The sequence below is a fragment of the Protobothrops mucrosquamatus genome, unplaced genomic scaffold (assembly GCF_001527695.2).
Source record: "Protobothrops mucrosquamatus isolate PMUCROS unplaced genomic scaffold, P.Mucros_1.0 scaffold1401, whole genome shotgun sequence".
NCBI classification, from domain to species: Eukaryota; Metazoa; Chordata; class Lepidosauria; order Squamata; family Viperidae; genus Protobothrops; species Protobothrops mucrosquamatus.
In genome coordinates this window covers 369,049-391,759 of record NW_015387586.1, presented here as the reverse complement: position 1 = coordinate 391,759, position 22,711 = coordinate 369,049, and the positions used below count along the sequence as shown (strand labels likewise).

Here is a 22,711-nt window from a genome sequence, read left to right as displayed (position 1 = left end):
TCTTTTTTTTCCTGGGCTCTCTGATATAGCCATAGCATTTCCTGTAGATTCTGGGTTTAGAAAGAGCTGTGAGGGGAACCCTCGGGTGGAATCTGCTGCATTTGCAGGCGAAACATGGATTAAGTGTTATTGGTTTCAGACAAACCCATTTTCAAGACAGGGGGCTTAAGTGTTTTGTAGCTTTTTAATTTTTAAACAAGTTTATAATCTCCTCATGAACTTTGTTAATAAAAAAACTGAACAAACTGTTTATATTATGAAGGCAAAGTTGAATATATATAACACAATTATTTTGCAAGTCATCATCTTGTCAGTAACATGACTCCATCAATTAAACACATATATGTTGAAGGCAGCATATGCACTTGTATTACAGATATCTATTATCTCCCACTGCTAGTCCTTCCAAAAGGAACTCAATATATGTCAGACTATATATGCAAAAGTTGTCTCCTCCTCTATTAAAGTGCAACACATCATTCTCCAAGTAGACAAAAAAATAATATTTCATCTTTACTATATCCACCTGCAGTACATAAACATGGGGGAGCTATCCCACAATTTTTCACCCCATGGCAGCCTACTATGCTGTCTTCATGATTAATTTGATTAAAAAGTTCATCATGAACTAAGTCTGATGAAAATAACCAACTATTTTGGCAGGGATGAATTAATAGTATGCATTTTTGGGTTATAGGAGCATCTCATTCACTTGAACCAATGTGATCATATCTTTAAAATGGTATGTACAAGCCATCAATAATGTGGTTGCTAATATAGGTAAGTCCAGCTTATGAGCTGTTTGTATTTAAGGAGATGCTCACAACAAATTCTAGTTTATTTGGTGAATGCCTGAAAGATGCATTACTTCATCTAAGCCAAAAACAGATGGAAAAAATAAAGGTAATTATGAATTAAACTTGACTCAAATCTCTAAGATGCAGCATTAGTAAGAATTAGTAAGAAGGGTGAAATTACAAACCATCTATATGCAATCTTCGCTTTCGTGGAATTTTACTTCACGAGAAAGATTCAAGAAAGAATCTTCCCATTGACCCAAGTACATTTTATACAAAATTGAAAGAGTCAATTGAAAAAAGATTGCTTGATAGCAAAGATGATGAGTTGGCATATTGGTCTCGCGTACTTGGTCAAAAACATTGGCCTGAAAATGTTAATACTTGACTGACATTTGGAGAAGTGGAAATTAGAAACTTGTCAATCAGACTGCAACTAAATGAAAAAGAAATGATTCGTGGATTCCATGAATACATTCTCGAAAAGACATATCCAGGAAAACTGTTGCATTTGATACGGACCCTGAATACCATTCCCATTTCTTCAAGTGAATGTGAACATGGGTTTTTGCAGATGAATCTAATTGCCACCTCAACAAGAGCTTTGTTGAAGACTAAGACAATTTCAGCACTTTTGTTCATCAAACTTGTCAGACCAACTCTGAGACTTTTCGATCCTTCAAAGTACATTGATCTGTGGTTACTCAGAGGACGACATTCGGCCATAGATACTAACAGCAAAGAAAGGAGTAAAGAAAATTTGCCAGACAAGAATTGGACAAAACTTTGGAATTTACTATGAACATTTGCCTTAAATCAGGGATGTCAAACTGCCAGCCCGCGGGCTGGATGCATCATAGTGAAAACCACCCCCACCCCATTGCCGGCAATGGAAAAAAGTCACGATACATCGCGACACGTCACGTGACGTTGTGAGTTTGACATCCTTGCCTTAAATACAATAAATTACATTTATGTTAAAAACTGAATATATAATTTTTTAATTATATAAATAAATATATAAACAAAATTATATAAATAAAAGATTAACAAGATGAGAGTTCCAGCACCTTTTATTTTATTTTTTTTACCAAAAAAGCACTGGCTAAAATTAGTCAAATAGTTAGAGATTTTCTAATGTCATTCAGAACTCCTATGTCCCTTAAATCATCAGATGGAACAGCATAAATTTTTGAACCTGAAGTTCAAAAACTCTTCCCCTTTTTTCCTCCTTTGAAAAGTTATACTTCATTTTATCCAAAGTGACTCAATGGTCTAGCTTGGTCCACATATTACATCATTGAATTTTCATTGTTTATTCTTTACAATTTTTATTAAATATAAAAAAGTAATTTAAAAAAATGAAATTTTCGTTCTCCAAGGTATGTGTTAAGGGGTTATTTTATTATTATATATTACATAATATTACTCCAATACAATAAGGTGCCATAATAACTGATTCTTTTAAAAAGGAGAACAATGCTTAGCTTGGACTGTATCACAGTGTTTCATTACTGTTAACTACTTTCTCACAGAAGGCAGATAGATGTATTTTTTGTGTTTGAAAGAACACCAAAATAAATATAGAAAATGGGAATTCCAATGCTAGATCGAGAGATTAACTGATAATACCAAAGTCCACATCAATTTTTAAATGGCTAAGTGAAACAAACTGAAAATGTTTATTTTAGTTGCCTAGGTAATTTACAGATTATATATGTATCTAATAAGTATGCTGTAAATAAACAGAATATTTTAGCACTGAAGTCCTAATATTATAACAGTACTCCTACTATTATCCCTCATTCATCAGGTTCTCCTGATTCTAATCAGGCACATCCAAAGCCTCTTTTTTTCACCAACAAATGAGACCCCCCACCCAAAATGAGTTTACATACTGTACACAAATACACAATGGAAAATAATGAATATTTAATAATATAATGTAATATGACTACAAAATGTACAGAAGAATTGAACATACTAAAAAAATGGAGGCAAAGGTTCCCAACTTTTCTTTCATGCAAACAATTATGATATCACTCATTACCAATCCATTCTTGAATTACCAAATTCCAGTCATGAAACGTGAAGTTTCTTTCACAATGATAGTGTCACTGTAAAAATTCACAACACATTACATTTGCAGAATGGCTTTTATGAAACAAACTACACTGTTATTAATAAGGGGTGTGGAAGTCCTAGTGCTCCAGAACTTTGCTGATCCAGAAGAGATGATGTTCTAGGAATGATATATGTTTTCCAGAAGTTAATCTGTTGAAAAGCTTTCTGATATGCATATCATAATGCTTCAATCTGCCTAGAACTGTTGCAGCATCCCCATGGTCACATGATCATAGTTCAGATGCTTGGCAACTGATTTACATTTATGATGGTTGTCCCGGGGTCACGTAATCCCCTTTTGCAACCTTCTGACAAGCAAAGTCAATGGGAAGCCAGATTCACTTAACAACCATGTTCCTAACTTAACAGCGGTAGTGATTCACTTAACAACTGTGGCAAAAAGGCATAGAATGGGGCAAAGTTCACTTAATAACTGTCTTGCTTAGTAACAGACATAGGTCAAGGACTACCTGTATACCAGTTAACTGCAGAAGAAAAAAGGGCATTGGAAGAATATCTGATGGACAATGAAGAAAATGCACTGAAGTTAGTGCACCATGAAGGTTGACTGAGTACTGGACTGTCCCTTTTTTTTTCAAAAAGCAATTAGACTTTCTTGTTTGTTTGCTTGCTTTTTAAAAACATTTTGCTTCTTATCCAAGAAGCTTCTACAGTTCTGACTTAGAACTGAAGAAGCTTCTTGGATGAAAAGCAAAACATTTTCAAAGAAAAAACCCAAGAAAGTCCAATTGCCTTTTGAAAAAAAGCACCTTTGGGACAACCATGACTTGGATGATTGAGAATCTCCATTGACGAGTACTGGATTGAACAAATTGACCTACATGAAAGACCAATGAAGAGACATGGCAAGGCAGAGTATTACATGACCTGTACATATATACATACATATGTTCACTAGTAGGCAAGGCAATTACCAACATGACCTGGCAATGGCTAAGACTGGGAAAGGAGATAGGGAAGAATCGTATTTTCAGACTTGCAAGATTGGGGTAGCCTAGCATGGCAATTCAGATAGGAAGCATTACTAGATGAGCTAATACTACTTTATTATAAAGTTAGATTGACAGAATCTTGCAAATCTAAAAGTACAATCCTCTCCTCCTCATCTCATCTCTTTTACAGCCTTAGAAACTAGGGAATGTCTCTTCTGAGCCTCTTGCACTGCCCATTATCCAGCTGTAGGCTGTATTGTCTTTTATCTGACCATTCTCTTGGCAGCTTCTCTTCGACCAGCCTTTCCCACATTCAATTACAAATGGTGCATTTCTGGAGTCCTGATAGATGGCATTGTTTAATCAACAGAATCTGGAGGGTACCAACCTACAAGACTGGTAGTTATTAGAGGAAGCAGGAAGCCTCTGTTCTTTATTTCAGCTTTCACAAGCCCATTTCATTTTATATCTTCTGCTATTATTCTTACTTCTGTCCACAGCATCCAGAAATTGCTCAGTAATTCTGTCTTCCTCTCCAGAAGTCAGCACATTTCACAAACATTCGATACTCATTCGTGTCACTTTTGGCCCTTCTGAGTTACTTTAGGAACTGAATCATACTTGTGAACAGGATTATATGAGTTCATAAGGGAGATTCTTTTTTATTTTTCACTTAAATTTCTTTATATGCTTATAAAGAAGTGTACATTTTATTTCTAGATTTATTTAGTTATAAAGAAACGTATACTGTAAACATACATTTCTTTATATACTGTCAGACAATAATCTTGTCTTCTTTATCATGTAGACCACTTCCAAGGCAATGGGAAAATGTGCAGGGATCTCATATACCTTTATTAAAAAGGGGCTTAAGGCAATGAATAACTTTTACATTTGTATAAGAAATTTTCAAAAAGACTTTACAGAAGATTCTAGAAACCTTTTAGAAGCTCTATAGCATGGTTCCTGTTAGAAAAGGGCAGGTGACTAGGAATCTGACAGGAGATCAGTTGTGAGGAAACTTGACAAGGAGAGTAAAAAATAAAATGGCAATTAGCAAAGTTGAACTTATGTGGTCTTTGGCTGATGAAAAGATGCAGATTCCAAGGGAATTCAAGAAGATATTGTTAATTATGAAAGATAGCCAGTTATGAAATATTCTAAATACAATCTTTGATTAATTCTTCGAAAACATTAGTTGTTGTTATTGTTAGTTGTGAAGTCATGTCCGACCCATCGCGACCCCATGGACAACATTCCTCCAGGTCTTCCTGTCCTCTACCATTTTCTGGAGTCCATTTAAGTTCACGCCTCCTACTGCTTCAGTGACTCCATCCAGCCACCTCATTCTCTGTCATCCCCTTACTTCTATTGCCCTCAATCTTTCCCAGCATCAGGCTCTTCTCCAGTGAGTCCTTCCTTCTCATTAGGTGGCCAAAGTATTTGAGTTTCAACTTCAGGATCTGGCCTTCTAAAGAGCAGTCGGTGTTGATTTCTTCTAGGACTGACTGGTTTGAACGCCTTGCAGTCCAAGGGACTCGCAGGAGTCTTCTCCAGCACCATAGTTCAAAGGCCTCAATTCTTTGGCGCTCAGCCTTTCTTATGGGCCAACTTTCACAGCCATACATTGCAACTGGGAAAACCATGGCCTTGACTTTAAGCACTCTTGTTGGCAGTGTGATGTCTCTGATTTTCAGTATGCTGTCTAAATTTGCCATAGCTTTCCTCCCCAGGAGCAAGCGTCTTTTAATTTCTTGGCTGCAGTCCCCATCTGCGGTGATCTTGGAGCCCAGGAAAATAAAATCTGACAGAAAAAATTAGTGGTAGCTGCATTTGAGGACAGGGACAATGTCCTTTTACCAGAAGGGTTAATATTGCCCAGGGTTACTTAATCTCAGAATTGTACTGCAAAACCTCTTTGAAGACATAACCTGGAGGAAAGAGAAGTGGGAGGACTATAGATCTTCTTTAGAGGAAGAGAGAGAGAAAGAGAGAACTTTTAAGAAGGCATGCTGAAACAAGTAATGAAAAATAAAAGATAAGTTTTTCCTGGGAAAGAAGAAGGCTGTCAGAAAGAAATTCAAAATAACCCCGCCTTGATTCTGTCGGGTGTAAGAAGGGTAGAGGGAAACTCTGATAGGCCTTCAAGATTCTGTTATTGTATCTTGCAACAATAAATTAGCAATTATTGGGCTGTTTCCTGACATTGGCTACCTTGAAGAGCTGACAGTTTATAAGTATTAACGGAATTCCATTTGTCTTGTTAACTAGAAAAGTACACCTTTTATGGAAACCAGTATTTTTTATCCTTGTTTCGCTACTAAAGGGAAACGATTGCGAGGGTACATAAAAAGGCTCTTCTAGTCTATATTTTGTCCAATCAATTCTGAAACTCACAAACACATCTTTTTTCAGTGAAAGAAGGGAATGCCTACTCATTCAGGTTTTAGGCTAAATGTGCTTAGTTAAGTAAGATTGTTCCTTGGTTTTTAGCAAATTTTGTTCAAACCAGATATTATTGATTTTGATCCCAGCCAATTGTTCCTAATAACTTCTTCTCTCTTCCAGTTTCTCATTATCATATCTAAGTTTTAGCATGAGTCAGTTGTTTAAAAAGTATTTGCTAATGTTTCATCAGAAGGAAGATTTCCACAAAATGCAGCATTATGTGAAATTTTACCACTATCTGACAGCTGGCTTCCTTCAATATCAGACCTCAACCTTTATGCTCAGGAGTTCCTTCACTAGAGTTCTGTGACTCTCAAGGCTTGGTTCTTTTGTTGTGAGATTAATGATGTTGTCCAGCCAATAACATTACTTGTTGACTATTCCTTACTCACTTAAAAAATGTGTATACAGTACTTGAAGTCCCTCAACCATGCAAGTAGAGTTCTGGCTAAAAGAAATATCTTAACCTCAATTCAGGGAGAAAAAAACAGGCTTACAGCTTACTGGATTGGAAGGTTTGATTATTTGCATCCATGTAGATAATTAATCATAGAATCCTCTATGTCTAGAAGACTCTGAAACCTTCAATGCAAGTCATTTATTTCAGGTAAGCCATTTATTATATAGCCAGGCTTTTTATTTTTTTCACAAATTACTTTAAAATATGTGGCTATTCAAAATGACAAGAATTGAATCTAATCTAAGTAATCATTTTTAAAAGGTTCTCTTTCCTTTTCCTATCATATTAAGGATAATAGAAGTGATGTAAATGAAGATAATTGCTTTTCACGTCATTGTATGAAAAGTATGTTCTGATTCATAAAGTAGAAATTTTGTCTTTATCTTTCGTAGCTGTCATGAAGAAAAACATCAGCACACACCTTCAAGAAGTGGGAGAAATAATAACATAAAGAGGTATTTCTTCTCTGATAGTATCTCTTCTGCCTACACACCTCTCTCATCAACTCTCATTATCATATTCTTGGCAACTTAAATCAACCTTTTCAAATACAATATGAATTTGATACTTGACATCTATATACTACTAAAACTGTTTGTTTGTAATATTCAATTAACCCAAAAAGTGCATCATAGTGCAAACAATTTTGAATCAAGATACCTCAAATCCAGCAACTTAAATAATGCATAGAAAATTCAGAATCCATTATTCTTGTGTAATTGAAATGTCAAGGATATTCACACAGAAATGTCAAGGATATTCACACACAAAGTTGTGCTTCCTGCAGCATCACCATAGTTAGCTGTAGTCATCTGATCATGATTTCCAATGCTCTCTGCCTACTTCCCACAAGCAAAGTCAATGGGAAGTCAATCAAAAATTGGAAGTCACTCCTGCTCCCACTGCTTTTTTGTCCATGTAGTTCCTTCTGTTTTTCTGTTTGGGTAAGGATGACCCAATGGGTAATGGCTTGTCTAGTATATTATAAAATTAACTGAGTAAAATTTAGAAAGTATTCTTTCCTTGAATTTAAAATGAGTCTATTCTGCTTTCTATCTTACAATATTGAAATGGTGCAAAAGTCACAGAACCCAATTTATTTCTATTTAACACTTAACTTTACTGAAATAAATGACATTACTTAAGAATAGAATGAGAATGTATCCTCACTTTCATGATGACAATGCACAGCATGAAATGATTAGGAGACATCCTTTACTACACAGACAGAACTGAGACTGAGTTTCTACATATAGGTTGTCCTTGTTTAATGACCACAATTAGGACTTGTTCTACATATAGGTTGTCCTTGTTTAATGACCACAATTAGGACTGGTAAATCAGTTATTAAGCAAAGTGGTCACTAAGTGAAGTCATGACTATGTTTATGATCTTATTTAAGTTTTCCTTTCCTTATAGATTTGCAAAGGTTGTAAATGCAAGGACTGGTTGTAAAGTTACTTTTCAATCATTTGTTCAATGTTATACTTCTGTTCAGCATGTAACAATACTCCCCCCATAAAAAGATAAGAACACTAGTTCACAACCAGTCAAATCAAATAAAAATAAATCTTTATTCTGATACACAGTTAACTTACCAATGAAATAGAATTAGAAGGCTTTAAAGCAATAAGTACTAAAATTATCACAGAAGGCACATATCTCTCTAAAGGTTCCAGAAAAATCTATATTTTATTAATTATTTATGAGCAGTCCTTTAAGAATGTTTATCCCTTTTGATTAGCTTGTTAGTGTTTCAAGAAAATTACTGTACTGTAGGATTTTTTTGTGGGTGTTCTTGTAAGATTTAATTCAGAAGAATAGGAACATGAATGCAGCAGATGCCTGCAATTCATTACAAGCTGTCCTTGACTTACAACAGGTCATTTAGTGACCATACAAAGTTACAACACCACTGGAAAAAGTGGCCTATGATCATTTTTCACACTTATGACTATTTCAGCATCCCTTTGGTCACAAGATCAAAATTCAGATAGTTGGCAACTGGCTCATATTTATGACAGTTGCAGGGTCCTGCATCCATTTTTGTGACCTTCTTATTAGCAAAGTCAATGAGGAAGCCAGAGTCACTTAACAACCATGTTACTAATTTAACAGCTGCAGTGATTCACTTAACAAGGGAATCAAACAAGGCAAGAAAGGTCGTAAAATGGACAAAATTCACTTAAATGTTTTGCTTAGCAACAGAAATTTCAGGTTCAGTTGTGGTCGTAACTCAAGTACTACCTGTGCAAGTCATGAACGCAAATCATGTTGCTCTGCAAGATCATATGGTTACGAAGAGAATTTCAATCCAGCCATCAGCTCTGGTAAACAAATACAGGTGTTTGCATGAGTCACAAAAAAATGTTGCATTCACACTCCAAAGTGCCTTTTCAAATAAAATCATCGGGGCTAGTGGATGCCAACAATATTATTTCACCAATATTGAAAATTAAAGGCAAGCTGCTTAACTTAATTGGCTGACCCCTTTCCTGAAAAATACAGATTTTCCCAGGAATACTGATAACTGTGAAGCTTTGCTGTTTTTTTGTTTTTTGTTTATGTGCAAGCCATGGTATTCCTTGTGACACTCTATGGATGCAAAAACTGGAAATTAAAGAAGCAGGACAGGAAGTATAGATGCCTTTGAACTTTGGTGTTGGAGAAGACTCCTGAGAATACTAAGAAGGCAAAGGTTCCCCCTGTCCAGTTGTGTCCGACTTTAGGGGCCGGTGCTCATCTCCATTTCTTATGCTTCTGAACTGCTGGGTGGAAGGAGTTGGGACAGGATCAGGAGGTTACTACGTCACGTGGCGCTCAGGTCTAGAACCCAGATGGTTAGCTTTCCAGCTGTCAAGCTCAGCATCTTTAACCACTCAGCCATCACACACACCCCTCCCGAATACAATGGACACCCAAAAATAACCCCAAACTGATGGATCATCAAACAAATCAACCCAGACTTCTCACTCAAGGCACAAATGACCAAGATAAAATTATCCTATTTGGGGCATATCAAAAAAGACTAGCTTGCTAGAGAAGTCTCTAATGCTGGGGAAGATGGAAGCAAAAAGAAAAAGAGGATGACCACCAGCAGCTAGCTGGATGGGCTCAGTTACAGTGGTGATGAATGCAGTTGGGAGACTTGAAAGAATAGGTTAGAATAGATCATCATGGAGAAAATCTACCTGGCCCCTAAGAACTGAAAACAACTTGATGGCACATAATAAATAAAAATAAAATAAATATATTGGGTTTTTTTTAATGAAACAGCACGTTCTCTCTAATTCTGCTTCAGGATAATCCCATATTGTAAGTCAATCTGCCATCATCCGAAGGATTCGGGGGTGTTGGGAACCTAATAAAAATACTACCGAGAGGGTTACTATTCTTAAAGGCTCAGCGGATTCTCTTGCAACGCGTTGAGTTGCTTCTGGTAGCCACTATATTTTTGCACAGAGGCTCCAGCCTGCCGAGTTCCGGTTCAGCTCCCATTGAAAACGCCGTTGGCCTTTCTCCGAGAACTGGTGTCGCAAGAACGTTTCTGAAACCAGCGTAACTTGTACGGATTTTCTTCAGGCGTTTTTCGTGAAAACGTTAGGGAACTTTACTGTCAAAGGAAGTGGGAGTTCAGCGGGCGTTTTACTCTCTGAGAAAAGAAATAAAATCTTCAGACTGGACCAGGAAGAGTGAGATGTAAAGAACCAGCCTCGCTCTTTGGACCATTGTGGGTCCTTCCCCACCCCCTCATCCTCTGTACTCCTCAGACGTTGTCGCTAAGGCTCTTTTTCGCTTGGAGCCCTGATTGCGTCTGGGGTCCCCCCCCCTTCGGTACAAGCTGAATAGAAGACTGACCAGGAGCTGCTATGGGACGAGCGGTGGAAAGCGGTGGAAAGCGACAGAAGCAGCAGGCAAGTGGAGTGGAGGCGAGGCAATACCGATGCGGTTGTCTGGGAGCTTCCGTAGGTTTGCGTGGTTAGGACAGGCTTTCGGTTTGCATTTTTGGAGAACGATAAAAAAAACAAGGCGTAAGAGAGGAGGAAAAAGGCAGGACTGGTTTAATGAGTGGCTGTGGGACGGAGCATCGTCCTCTTAGCAGGTCATCCACATGTGTTGAACTGCAGGCCACTGAATTCCCAGTCTGCGAACCGCCCTCCAGCACATCTGGGGATGTAGAACTGTGCCCATATCATCTGCTAAATTTTTTCAGGAGATCCTTGTCGTTCATTCCTTTGAAATTAAATACGCTGACCCACCTTGCAGCAGCGTGTTAAAGAGCGGAAGAAACGTTTTTCACGTTCTCAAGTACATAACTTACATGTTGTGCTGGTTATCACTAACGCGTCTGGAGTACAGAAATCCCTACGGCCGATGGAAGAGAGCAAAAAGCTACGAAAATTCTTAATTTGGAAAAAACTATGTAGTGGCCCTTTGTGTTTTGTAGCCTGGATGGTTTTTTGCGTGGTTATTCTTCCTGGTTATAAATGGGTATGAACATCTGATATGTTTTGCAGGTAAGGTCAGCTATGGTTTGTAACGATTTCCACAAGACTTGAAAAGAATACATTAGATCATCATGGAGAAAATCCATGTGGCGTATAGTTCTTCTGTTAAGATTTGTTACGCAGTTATTTTGATTAAAATATATATTGAAATATGGGATACTGTTAAAAATAAGTAAACTTTGCTTTCCCCATACTGGCTGGGAAATTCTGGGAGTTGAAGTCCGCCCATCTTAAAGTGGCTAAGGTTGAGAAACACTGGTCTGCAGAAGAATTGCCAGATCTGAATTGCAGAAATCAAGAGGACCCTTAAGCAGCGGCTAAAAGATAGGAAGGCTTTGTTGCCCTCTAATGGTTATCCAGTATATATGGAATTGAAAAAAAATGTATTTTTGCTTCTTGATGGAAACATTTTATCATGTTTTAGGACACAGCCAAATAATACATTTTACAGTAGTATTATCTAGCTAACTTCCTCTTTTCTCCTAGCAAAGTGTTTTGTTTTGTTTTTTGCTCCACATCCAATTGCATCTATTAGCAATATTCCCTTTCCCAGTAATTAATTTTGTGCTTGATAAACTTGAACTGGGTCTATCATTTGGATTGGTTGATTTAGATTTGGGTGTGTTTTATCAGGATTATCTTGATTGTTGCATAGCTAGCATATTTAGATCTCTGTGATGTTTCTGACTGGGCACTTGAATTATTTTCTGTGGGTTGAAGACACTAGTGCTGTGAAAAGAATGTGACTAAATGCTGCTTGCCTTGATAGTCAACCATGATCTTCTCTACATGCCTTCAATATCTTTTGGAAGAATGGCTTCTTAACAATCTTCTTTATATAGTTGTTTACTCAGTGCTGCTGCTTGCTACTATATTGTTTGCCGTTCCACTTGCCATCGTATTATTTTTCTATCTTTCTGCTTTATTCCTCCACCTGTATCAAAGGACTCTCAAACTGAATGGAAATTATTGCAGTAATATATGGGATCCTGTGAAGCTAATTATAGCAACCATATTGGATGGATATGGAAGATTATGGCATGGTAAGCAAATGTGTATTAGTGAGAAACTTAGATTCTGTTACAGAATTATCTACAGTTGTTGGATTGTGTCAGTATAACTGTACTTACAGAGATAGCAGATGTTTTAACTCACAGTATTTTGTATCAAACTCTTCCATAAATTATTTATTCACTTAATAAGTGTATATGGCTGCCTATGTCACTGAACATAATTCTGGGTGATGAACAACCACTAGTTAATACAATATTTGTTTTTAAAATATTATTAGCAATTTAAGTCCTCCAATTGTAATATGCATTATACAAAAGCACTAAAAATGGGAACATTGACCCACATCCAACAAAGAATATGATAGTATTTAATACATTTGACTTATTTGCCTCAGTTTCCTTTATGTGTCTTATTTCTTTGAATTTTGTTGTTATCTGTTTGAAGGCTCAGTAATTGGCCAGTCCTGCAGTACAGGGTAGGGCAATTACTGATTCTTTAAATAATGTCAAATTTCAGTTCCTGGTGGTTGCAAACTTAACGGTGAATGATGGTGGGTGTTAAGTGTACTGCCAGGTCAAGATAGAGTTAAGTCTTCTGTTGATCACCTACCACAGCTGCCATATGCCTACCATTAGAATTAGTTTTTTGCTACTTGAGAAATGCCAAGTATTGCTGAAGCATTTTGTTGCACTGAGAGGAGAAAGAAGGTCACGGGAAGGGATTTCTGCTTCTTTTGCCTCCCAACTTCTACTAACCCAATATGATTGAATATTATGATTCAGTAAAGGAGCCCAAAGACAGTATAGTCTTGATTACATCATAGGATGCTTGGAAAGTGAGACCTGTCACAAACATAAACACAAAAATGCCAGCAGTGTAATTTTATTCCACATTTTTATAGTAGAAAGAATTGGCATTTGGGAAGAGGCTTTTGTTACTAGCCAACTAACCAACACCAAATGGTTGATTATTTTCAGTGCTCCGCTTTTGGCCAGGAGGAGCAGGGGCTCATTAGCTGTTGGTTCTGTTTTCTATAAGGCAAGGGTGTCAAACTGCCGGCCCGCAGGCCAGATGAATCATAACGAATCCGCGCCTACCCCATTGCCGGCAATGGCAAAAAAGTTGCAATACACATCACGTGATGTTGCAAGTTTGACACCCCTGCTATAAGGGCTACAGATTTATAAATACATCTGCTCCAGTAGTATCTTGTGATGTTATTACAAATACAAATTGTAGCATGCTTGTTAGTACCAGCTGAATTTTGACAAGGATGCTCCAGTTGTTGAGTTGAAACACTTGAGGGACAGGATTGTTATCTGCAGATGCTCAAGTTTATGCACCATAGCATAACCTTTTCCGTACTGCCAAGTATTCCTCAGACTGTTCATCTCTAGCATAGGAATCCATCAATGAAAGCATCTCATAAGAATTCTGCTGTGGGTGCTCTGATTGAAGAAGTGAAGCAGTAGTACTTGCTGGTTCTTCCCTCCCTGTAAAATCTGTAGCAATTTGTACCATGATCTTAGAAGGTGGGAGCAGGATAGATAACAAATTCTGGGATAGATCTTGGGATGCAAAAACATAATTAAAGAAAATGTCTTCTCTCTTGCTCAGTCACTGGAATGTTTCAGTGAATGGATTTTGGGGAAACCGTTTCTTAAATGGTTAAGATAACACTCCCCCAAGTAATTATATTAGACATGTGCAATACAGTTTTCTTGGCAACATTACAGAAGTTGTATTACTGAACTTCTGAGAGAGTGTTTTGTTTGCTTTGCTCTGGAATTTCCTATTAGTTTCTAAGTACTTAAGTACTTAAGTCTAATTAGCCAAGATTAGTTAGGTGTCACCACTTGCTATGACTCCATAAATGAAAGAAGTTCACAGAAAATATACTCTTAATTCAAACTATGTTTAACCATAGATGGCAGCTTTACTACATGGAACTTTCAGGCAATTGTTTGATTGTGACTACTTATTAGTTAATCATATCTAAAATATGATTTTCTGCAATAGAAACATTCAGTAAATATGCATGACAGCTTAATTAGTGCATTACTGATTTATATAGCATAATATGGAATAATTATTGATTTATACTTTGCATTTCAAACAGGGTATGAGCTCCATGGCATCGAAAACATACCAGATGGGCCAGGCCTAATTATTTATTACCATGGAGCGGTTCCCTTGGACTACTTGTATTTTCTGGCTAAAATTTTTATTCTGAAGCGCAGGTGTTGTTACTCAATAGCAGATGATTGTCTTTTCATATTTCCAGGTGATGTTTATAAGTTATATTAATATGTATGATGGCAAAACATTTCATTCAGTTTGTTTTTCCAAACTTAGGAAACTTGAAATATGGATTTTTATATGATCAGTTTCTGGTGTTGGTAGCCAGCAGCTGTCAAAAGTTCTCAAAACTCGTTTTAGAAAACACTTTCTATTTGCTAGAAATTGTTGGTTAGTATTAATAATTTAGAAGCGGGTTGAACAAAAGAGTAGGGAAAAATATTCTTATCTATATATGGAACCAGGGCTTTTTTTCCCTCATAGAATGCCCAGAACAGAGTTTCGGCACCTTTTTTTGGATGGAACCTTGTAGGGTAGGCAAGGCCGGTTGTATGACGTGTGTGAGTTCCGGCACCTTTTTTTTTTAAATAGAAAAAAAGCACTGTATGGAACTAACAATTCTATATAGGCCTCTGACATAATATAGTCTGTTCTTAGAATAGGTTGCTCATGAAAAGAAAATGAATTATAATAGTCATTTGGTCATTAGTAGAAGTGTTTCATAAAACTAACCCCAAACAAACACACTGCAGTTCTGGATGTTTTGCAGAATCACTGTAGGTGAACTGGGCTTTTAACATAGAGAACACGTGTGAGCTGAAATGATTTTAAGGGTAGTGTGCATTGCTCCTTCTTTCCCTGCTTTATTTCAGGAGCTCCCAGAATAGATGATGATGATGATGATGATGATGATGATTTATTAAACTTGCATGCTATCTGACACTTCTTTCTGCTACTAATCCATGTTGCTCTGGCTCTAATCTGTGTTCTATCAGAAAATACCCAAATGGTTTAATTCCCTTAATTTGTTTCCACAAACAAGAAACAAAATTGTTTATAACACCTCATCTTGCATTGGCATTGCTCTTTTATATTCTATATTAAATCAATTAGGCTCATTTAAAAACCACACAACTCCATGCAAATTTCAAATTCTCCACGCAAGTACATGGTTAGGCAAGACGGTTAACAAAGTAATATAAAAGTATGCTGTGCCAAATGGCAAAAATTATGCCATTTCTTAGTCTGTTTTTTTTTTAATATATAGGATGGATATATTTTTTGTACTACAGATTAATTTTCAATGTCTTAATGAATTATTGCATAGTATAAAGTTTTAAAATGCTTTTATTTGGCCAAATATGTGAAGTATTTCCATAATGACTTATTTGTATTAAAAATAATTTCAAGGTATCACTTTGAAATGGGTTCTGCAACTGTAAACATATAAAATTAATTGAAAGTATGTTAAATTTTCCTATAACTAGTATTTTACCCTTCAGGTGAAATTAAAAATTAAAACAAATGAAGACTGAAAATGTCTTTCTCCTTTATTTATTATCATGTTGTAACTACCTGTACATAAGAGACAGTATCTTTCCCCAATCAGATCCACACACTTTAAAATTCTGATTTGATCCCCCCTATTATAGCATATTATTTTGTAATCCTGCACTTTCTTTCAGGTATTAAAGCATTAACTGGTGTGACAGGTATTATAGAAAATAAAAAGGAAGAGTGTTTAAATGTCCTCAAGAAAGGCAAGTTACTTGGAATTTCTCCAGGAGGAATGAGAGAAGCACTCTTTAGTGATGAATCATACAAGCTCATATGGCATAAGCGTAAAGGTTTCGCTCAGTTAGCTGTAGATACAAAAGTGGTAAGTATGGTGTTCATATCATTATTAAATCTTTGCTGATTATGGTTTATCAGACAAAACATGATGCTAAACTGGAAAACCTAGTTTTTTATGGGAGTATTGTGGTCGGGTTTTTTGAGAATTAACAGCTCACAAAGTATATTTACTGTAACTGCTGTTTAAAAGTTAAATAGGTAAAGTAATGGTAGCCTATTTCATATTTCCCAATTTTGGAACAAACCGGAATAGCTTTTTATTGAATTCTTCATGGTTATAACAGCAAAACTCTTTTCCTTCAATTAACTTAGGTCCATACTGTATCTCCCCTCTTGTTTATGTCACATCTTCTGCGACTTTACTGCCATCACAGAAAATACTGTTCTTCCATTATCTTAATTATAAATATTTCAGTATCTCAAATATTTTCTTAATATTCAATTATTTAACAAGCAATTTCAATTTTTATATTTTTAACCCTTTGATTAGATATTCATTCCAGTTAAAAAATGGGAAGTACTGATCTATTCCAAAGATTTATGATTAAATAATTGGCATTTTGTGTATACAGAAGGATGATTGAAGCAGGTATCCAGTATGGAGGGAAAGGCCATATTAGAATGAATAATGAAACTAATCATGCAAGTAGAAATAGTTTATAAATACGGTGGTACCTTGGTACTTAATTGCTTTGAAACTCATCGAATTTGGTACTCAATGCATTTTGACGTGAACATTTTGTCCCAGTACTCATTATTTGTTTGGTACTCAATGCACAAGCTTATTCTTTATGGGAAAAAATTGTTTGGTACTCATCATTTCTGGTACTCACATCTCCTGGAAACAACGATGAGTATTGACATACCACTATAGAGCACTTGGAGAGAAAATTAAGTCTCAAACATTTCGGTCCTTTTCTCTTAGATTCCTAACATTTTGAATTCTTTCCTGTTTGTTTTTTCATTTTATCCCTTTAGACCCATTTTGTATTCTTTAATAATCAAGAGTAGAAAGGAAGGCATTATAATCTTATTCAGCCATTTACAGTTCACTTTATTTTTATACAAAAATAAGTATACTAAGTTTACCTATATACTGCAACAAGACTACCTTGCTTGTTAGAACAGAGAATCTATCTTGCATTAAAGTGGAACTTTGGTTCCATTTGTGGTTTGCTGACCAAAATAACCGGATGATTTTACCACTAGTAGTGAATGCTGCGTTTGTCACAAGTATTACTAAAACTGATAATCTAATTCAGTGGTTCTCAACCTTTTTAATGCCGTGACCCCCAACCGGTCGTAAGTCGAGGACTAAACCGGTCGTAAGTTGAGGACTAAACCGGTCGTAAGTCAAGGACTACCCAACCGGTCGTAAGTCGAGGACTTTCCCTGCCCGGGAGTGCTGTTCATGCGTGGTTCTGCCCCCTGCTCCGGCCGAGGCGTAGCTGGCAAGCGGCAGAGATGGAGCAGGCCGACCACTAGCTGGCCCAGCTCAAGGGAGGTAAGGCACCCGCCGGAAAAGGGGGAAAAAATGGCGGACAGCCTTGCTTGGCAACCCCCGTGAAATGGTCGATCTACCCCAAATGGGGTTGCGACCCATAGGTTGAGAACCGCTGATCTAATTGTTATCATCACCTTATTTAAAAGCATTATATAAAATTCTCAATTGACCAAGGCAAGATGGGTAGTGAAGTTCAGTATCCATGGGCCTATCTGGGACTGACTATAGCACATAGAACAGTGACCTGGATGAAAAAGGAATAAATGAAATCTTCTGTGTCATCTTTGCATAGTCTGCACCTCAAGTCCTGTCTAGTGTGGTTGATCCATGCTTTTATGAATCTATTGCTTAGTGACTATTTTTTTTATAAGTTTTATTAATTTTTTTAAAATTACACTTTTTAGAGCTTAGTAAACAACATATTTAACATTAACTTTTTCAATATAAATCTATTCAGTACTACACAATCCAATATTTTTTCCTTGATCCTCCTTTCTTCCCCATATTTTTTTCATTTCCCCCTCATTAGACAATTACAATTCTTGGTACTATTGATGTAGACATCTTAATCATATTTTACTACTATTGTACAAATAACAATAATATCAATTCATAAGTCAATATCCTGGTTTTTGTGTTCTTATTAAAGTTTGATTTCTCATCAATATTTAAAGTATCTTTGTCATTTATGATTTTCTCAGTATTATTTACGTTTATATAGCTAAAAAAATATTCATACCAATCCTCCTCTTATTTTCAAATTCCCCATATCAAAAGAAGAAAAAAATGCTATTTTAATTCTTAATCATATCTTCCATTATAAAAATCTAGTTGTATCTAAGGGTCATCCATATTAAACAGATAGTTCCCCTTCTGATAGATCAAATCCTCTGTTTTTTAAATCTAAGTCTCACTTTCTTTCTTTGCCAAGTAGCTTTCCAGGCTAAGGCAATTAAATCACCCAAAATTTTTCTTTCTATTTTTGTGAAAGCTGCTTGGCATGAGGAAGACAATTTAGGTAGAGTATTTTTAAGGGGGAACTTTGCACATCCACATTCCCTAAACATTTCCCCTGCCTGCTCTATATTCCATTTTCTAGAATTTTCTTCCTTGTCCTCAGGTGTATTTTGGAGAAAGGAGTAAGGGGTCTTTTGTATTTTCATTGTTATGCAGTATTTTATTTATATATGGCAGTCCATATTTCTCTTCTCCTATCTCCTCCATCTCTAGGTCCATTTCTTCTGCTTCATCCTCTATTTTCTGATTTATTTGTTCATACTTTGTAGTTGTTATCTGGGAACTTTCCAGTTGTAGCTTCAATTTGGAGATTTGGTCATTTATATCATCTAGGTTATTTTCAGTCTCTTTATGGATTCTTTTTATGTCTCCTTTGTGTGCAACAATTGTTTAATGAATTAGCTATAGCATGGAGAATATTTCCTTCTGAAAGGTATTAGTTTTTTCTTGAGGCATCATTCCTAGAAATCCTCTAATGTCACCAGTCTCAGAGTGGAACAATGTTTCCTCTAGTTTTCTAGTCTTTATATTTAGCCTTTATAATCCAGTCCTAATGACAAAATTTTATAGTAATCCTTTGTCTCATGTATCCTGAAAATTATCAGTCAGGCAAGGTTGTAATCCACAATGTTCCAAGTGTTCAAAATGTTCAACCTCCCTGCGACCAGACATATTCAAAAGTCATTTTTTTTTCTTTCTCTCCCACTAGCTCTTGAGATTAAAAGTCCAAGCTCAGTAAGTATTTATAGTCCAAGAAGGTCAGGATGATAAATATGACAAAATATTTTCCTTTTTTTCCCCAAACTCTCCCCCATACATATACTGTGATATTTATCAAATATTAACATACATTCTTTTTACATTCTTATATATAAGATACTTTTAATGAAATAAATACATACACATGACTTTTGGTGTTGCTCGCCCATTTCCCCTTTTACTGCATCCCCACTCCTTCTTCTCTACCTTCTTTCTCCCTTCCTTCTCTTTCTTCCCTANCGTTTGTTGATAGCTCAAAATTGGAAGAGTAAAATTTTACCTACAATGGAAGATTGGAGATTGAAAGTTTCGCACCTTGCTGAAATGGCAAAGATTTCAGCTTATTTGAAGAATCACTCAAATGAACAATTTTTATCTATATGGAGAAGATGGATTGTTTATATTCAAAAGAAGCATAGAATAGTGGAATATAATTTAGATTTTTAATTAACTGGTTTTTTTTTCTTTTTTTTATATATATATTTCACTTATTTATGTAAAATTTATATATCTTGTGGAGTTAGAGATATTAATAATTGTTTACTTATATTTGAATATTATCCTGGGATTAGGTTTGGGAAGTCTCGGGGGGTGGGTGGGTGGGGGATGTGGGCGTTTTTTATATTATATTGTGTTATATTTGTGATGTCTTTTTATGATGAAAAATAATAAAAAAAATTTATTGAAGAAAAAAAAAAGAAGAAAGAATAGAGTTTAGAATCAGAGTTAGGAGAAGACGCCTTAGAAATATGGGTTCTGACAGTATCAAACAAACCAGAACCTTATTTTCTGTTTCAAAATTCAATATGTATTGTGTATCTTTGTGTTTGTAAGAGAAAGAATTACCAAACCATAAGAGAACAAGAATAGAACTTTATAAATTGTTACCTTTAAGCAGGTAAAAGGATCCTCTTTTGTTTTGATCCTGATGATAAAAAGTGTTTTTCTTGTATTTCAGGTAATCTTGAACAAAAGCCTCTTGTCCTCCTACCTCATCCTAGAGAAGTTGTGAAAAACATAAAATGAGCATGAGCAGAAGTTGAAGGAAAGCAACAGAGAGCCTGCTATGCTCGTACAGGTTCTGTAAGAGTTGATTGTCTTGCAGTGAAAAATAAAATATTATAAACACAGACAGACAGATTGGCTCACTCAAGTAGCCTATTAGGTAAGGGAATAGAAGAGAGATATGCAAGAGAGGTGAACACTGTGTCTACATGCAGAATAGGGCTTATTCTTGAAAGTGACTGACCCTAAATCACACTGCTGGTCTTCATGCCTAAGGCAGGCCTGAAACACAGTCCCCTGCTTTCTAGGCCAGACCTTTTACCACTAATCAAACTAAAACCAAACATACTAGGATAAATATCACACATATATTGATTACTTTGTTTGGTCTAAGGCACCAGCCTAGAAAGTGGGAGATTATGAGTTCAAATCCCATGTTATCCATGAAAGCTAGTTGGGTGACTTTGATCTAGTTATGTTCTCAATCCAACCTACCTCATAGGGTTGCTGTTGTGAGGAAAATAGAAGGAGGACAGAGTATTAGGTATGTTTGCTGCTGTGAGTTATTTATAAACAATACTATTATTACATTGCTTTTAGACGCACCTACCAAGGCACTTTTTGGTTGAAAGGATTAGCTGATGCAATCACAGTTACCAAGGGACATCTGAGGGGACTCCTTTCATGTCCCCAGTATTTTCCCATTGAAGTAATACCTATTTACTTACATTTGCACTGCTTTCAAACTGCTAAGTTGGCAGGATCTGGGACAAATTGATGGAAGCTCATGCTGTTGGGTTAGAACTGCTGAGCTGTTAATTTCTCAATGGTCTTCTGACTTAGCGTTCCAACCACATGAGCCACCATGGCCCCTTATAAACAATAATAAAGGTATGATAAAAAACCAAAGGAATAAATTTTAGCATAGTTTGAATGCTATAAAAAGCAAATGAAATAAATAAAATAAAAAATAAGATTTTATTCTTAATTAGTAAATGCATGTAATCCAAAGCATCTCTTCAAACAACAGCAACTATTTATTTATGGACTTAGATGTATTAATTAGATGTATTAATTAATAAGACATACACAGAAACCCCTTTTGATTTACATATACCAACATTTGGAAAGAGGTGTTGGGATTTTTGTTATTTATGCTGAGCAGTGAAGCCAAATTTTATTTCATTCTTCGACAAAGTGACTAAACTAATAGACCAACGAAATACTGTGGATGTAGTATATTTAGACTTCAGTAAGGCATTTGATAAAGTAGACCACAAGCTACTCCTTTGTAACCTAGAAAAAGCTGGAATAGACAACATTACCACCAGATGGATCTTTTTTTTTTTTAATTTATTTTTTATTTTTCCAAACTCTCCCCCATACATATACTGTGATATTTATCAGATATTAACATACATTCTTTTTACATTCTTATATATAAGATACTTTTAATGAAATAAATACATACACATGACTTTTGGTGTTGCTCGCCCATTTCCCCTTTCACTGCATCCCCACTCCTTCTTCTCTTCTTTCTCCCTTCCTTCTCTTTCTTCCCTACTTCCCTCTTCTTCCTCTCCTCTCCTCTTCTCTTTCACCACTCTCTCCTCCAACCTTCCTACTTCCTTCTCCCCTCCTTTACTCTTTCCTCTCCTTTCTTCCCTCTCATCCCTCTTCAGATACAATTCAGGGGTAATGTCCGAGCAACTCTTCTCTCCATGTTTCCCAATCTGTATTATATACAATAAGATTAATTTTCTCTTACATTAATACTTCTATTTATCTAACCTTCTCAGTATATATGTCTATAAATATGTATACAACCTCCAGTTATTCAATACTATGTCGCCTGGGTCTCCCTCCTTATCTGCTCCTTCTTCTTCCATCTAAATTGATGTTAACTGTCTTTTAACCATATTCTCTTTTCAGCCAATCATAAAAAGTTCCCGAGATTTCATAGTAGTCTGACTCTGTCTTATCTTTAATTGTCATTGTTAGTCTATTCATTTCTGCACATTCCAGTATTTTCCCAATCACCTCTCCCTCTGGGGGGGCTTTCAGTGCTTTCCAATTTTGTGCAAACACAATCCTGGCTGCCGTAATTATATGAATAATTAAATATATTTTCTCTTTATTGTATTTCTCTGGTAGAATACCCAACAGGAATATTTCTGGTTTTAGTTCTA

General features: G+C 36.0%; 1 protein-coding gene across 1 annotated transcript in view; it reads left to right on the top strand.

Moving 5' to 3' along the window:
* Nucleotides 1-12,065: 12,065 nt before the first annotated feature.
* Nucleotides 12,066-22,711, top strand: part of LOC107292679 (transmembrane protein 68-like) — a 25,235-nt gene continuing 14,589 nt past the window's right edge. Inside the window, exons 1-3 of the mRNA XM_029285197.1 lie at nt 12,066-12,333; nt 14,424-14,588; nt 16,069-16,262. Of these exons, the coding sequence (XP_029141030.1) occupies nt 12,066-12,333; nt 14,424-14,588; nt 16,069-16,262 (627 nt within the window). The remainder of the gene's footprint in view (nt 12,334-14,423; nt 14,589-16,068; nt 16,263-22,711) is intronic.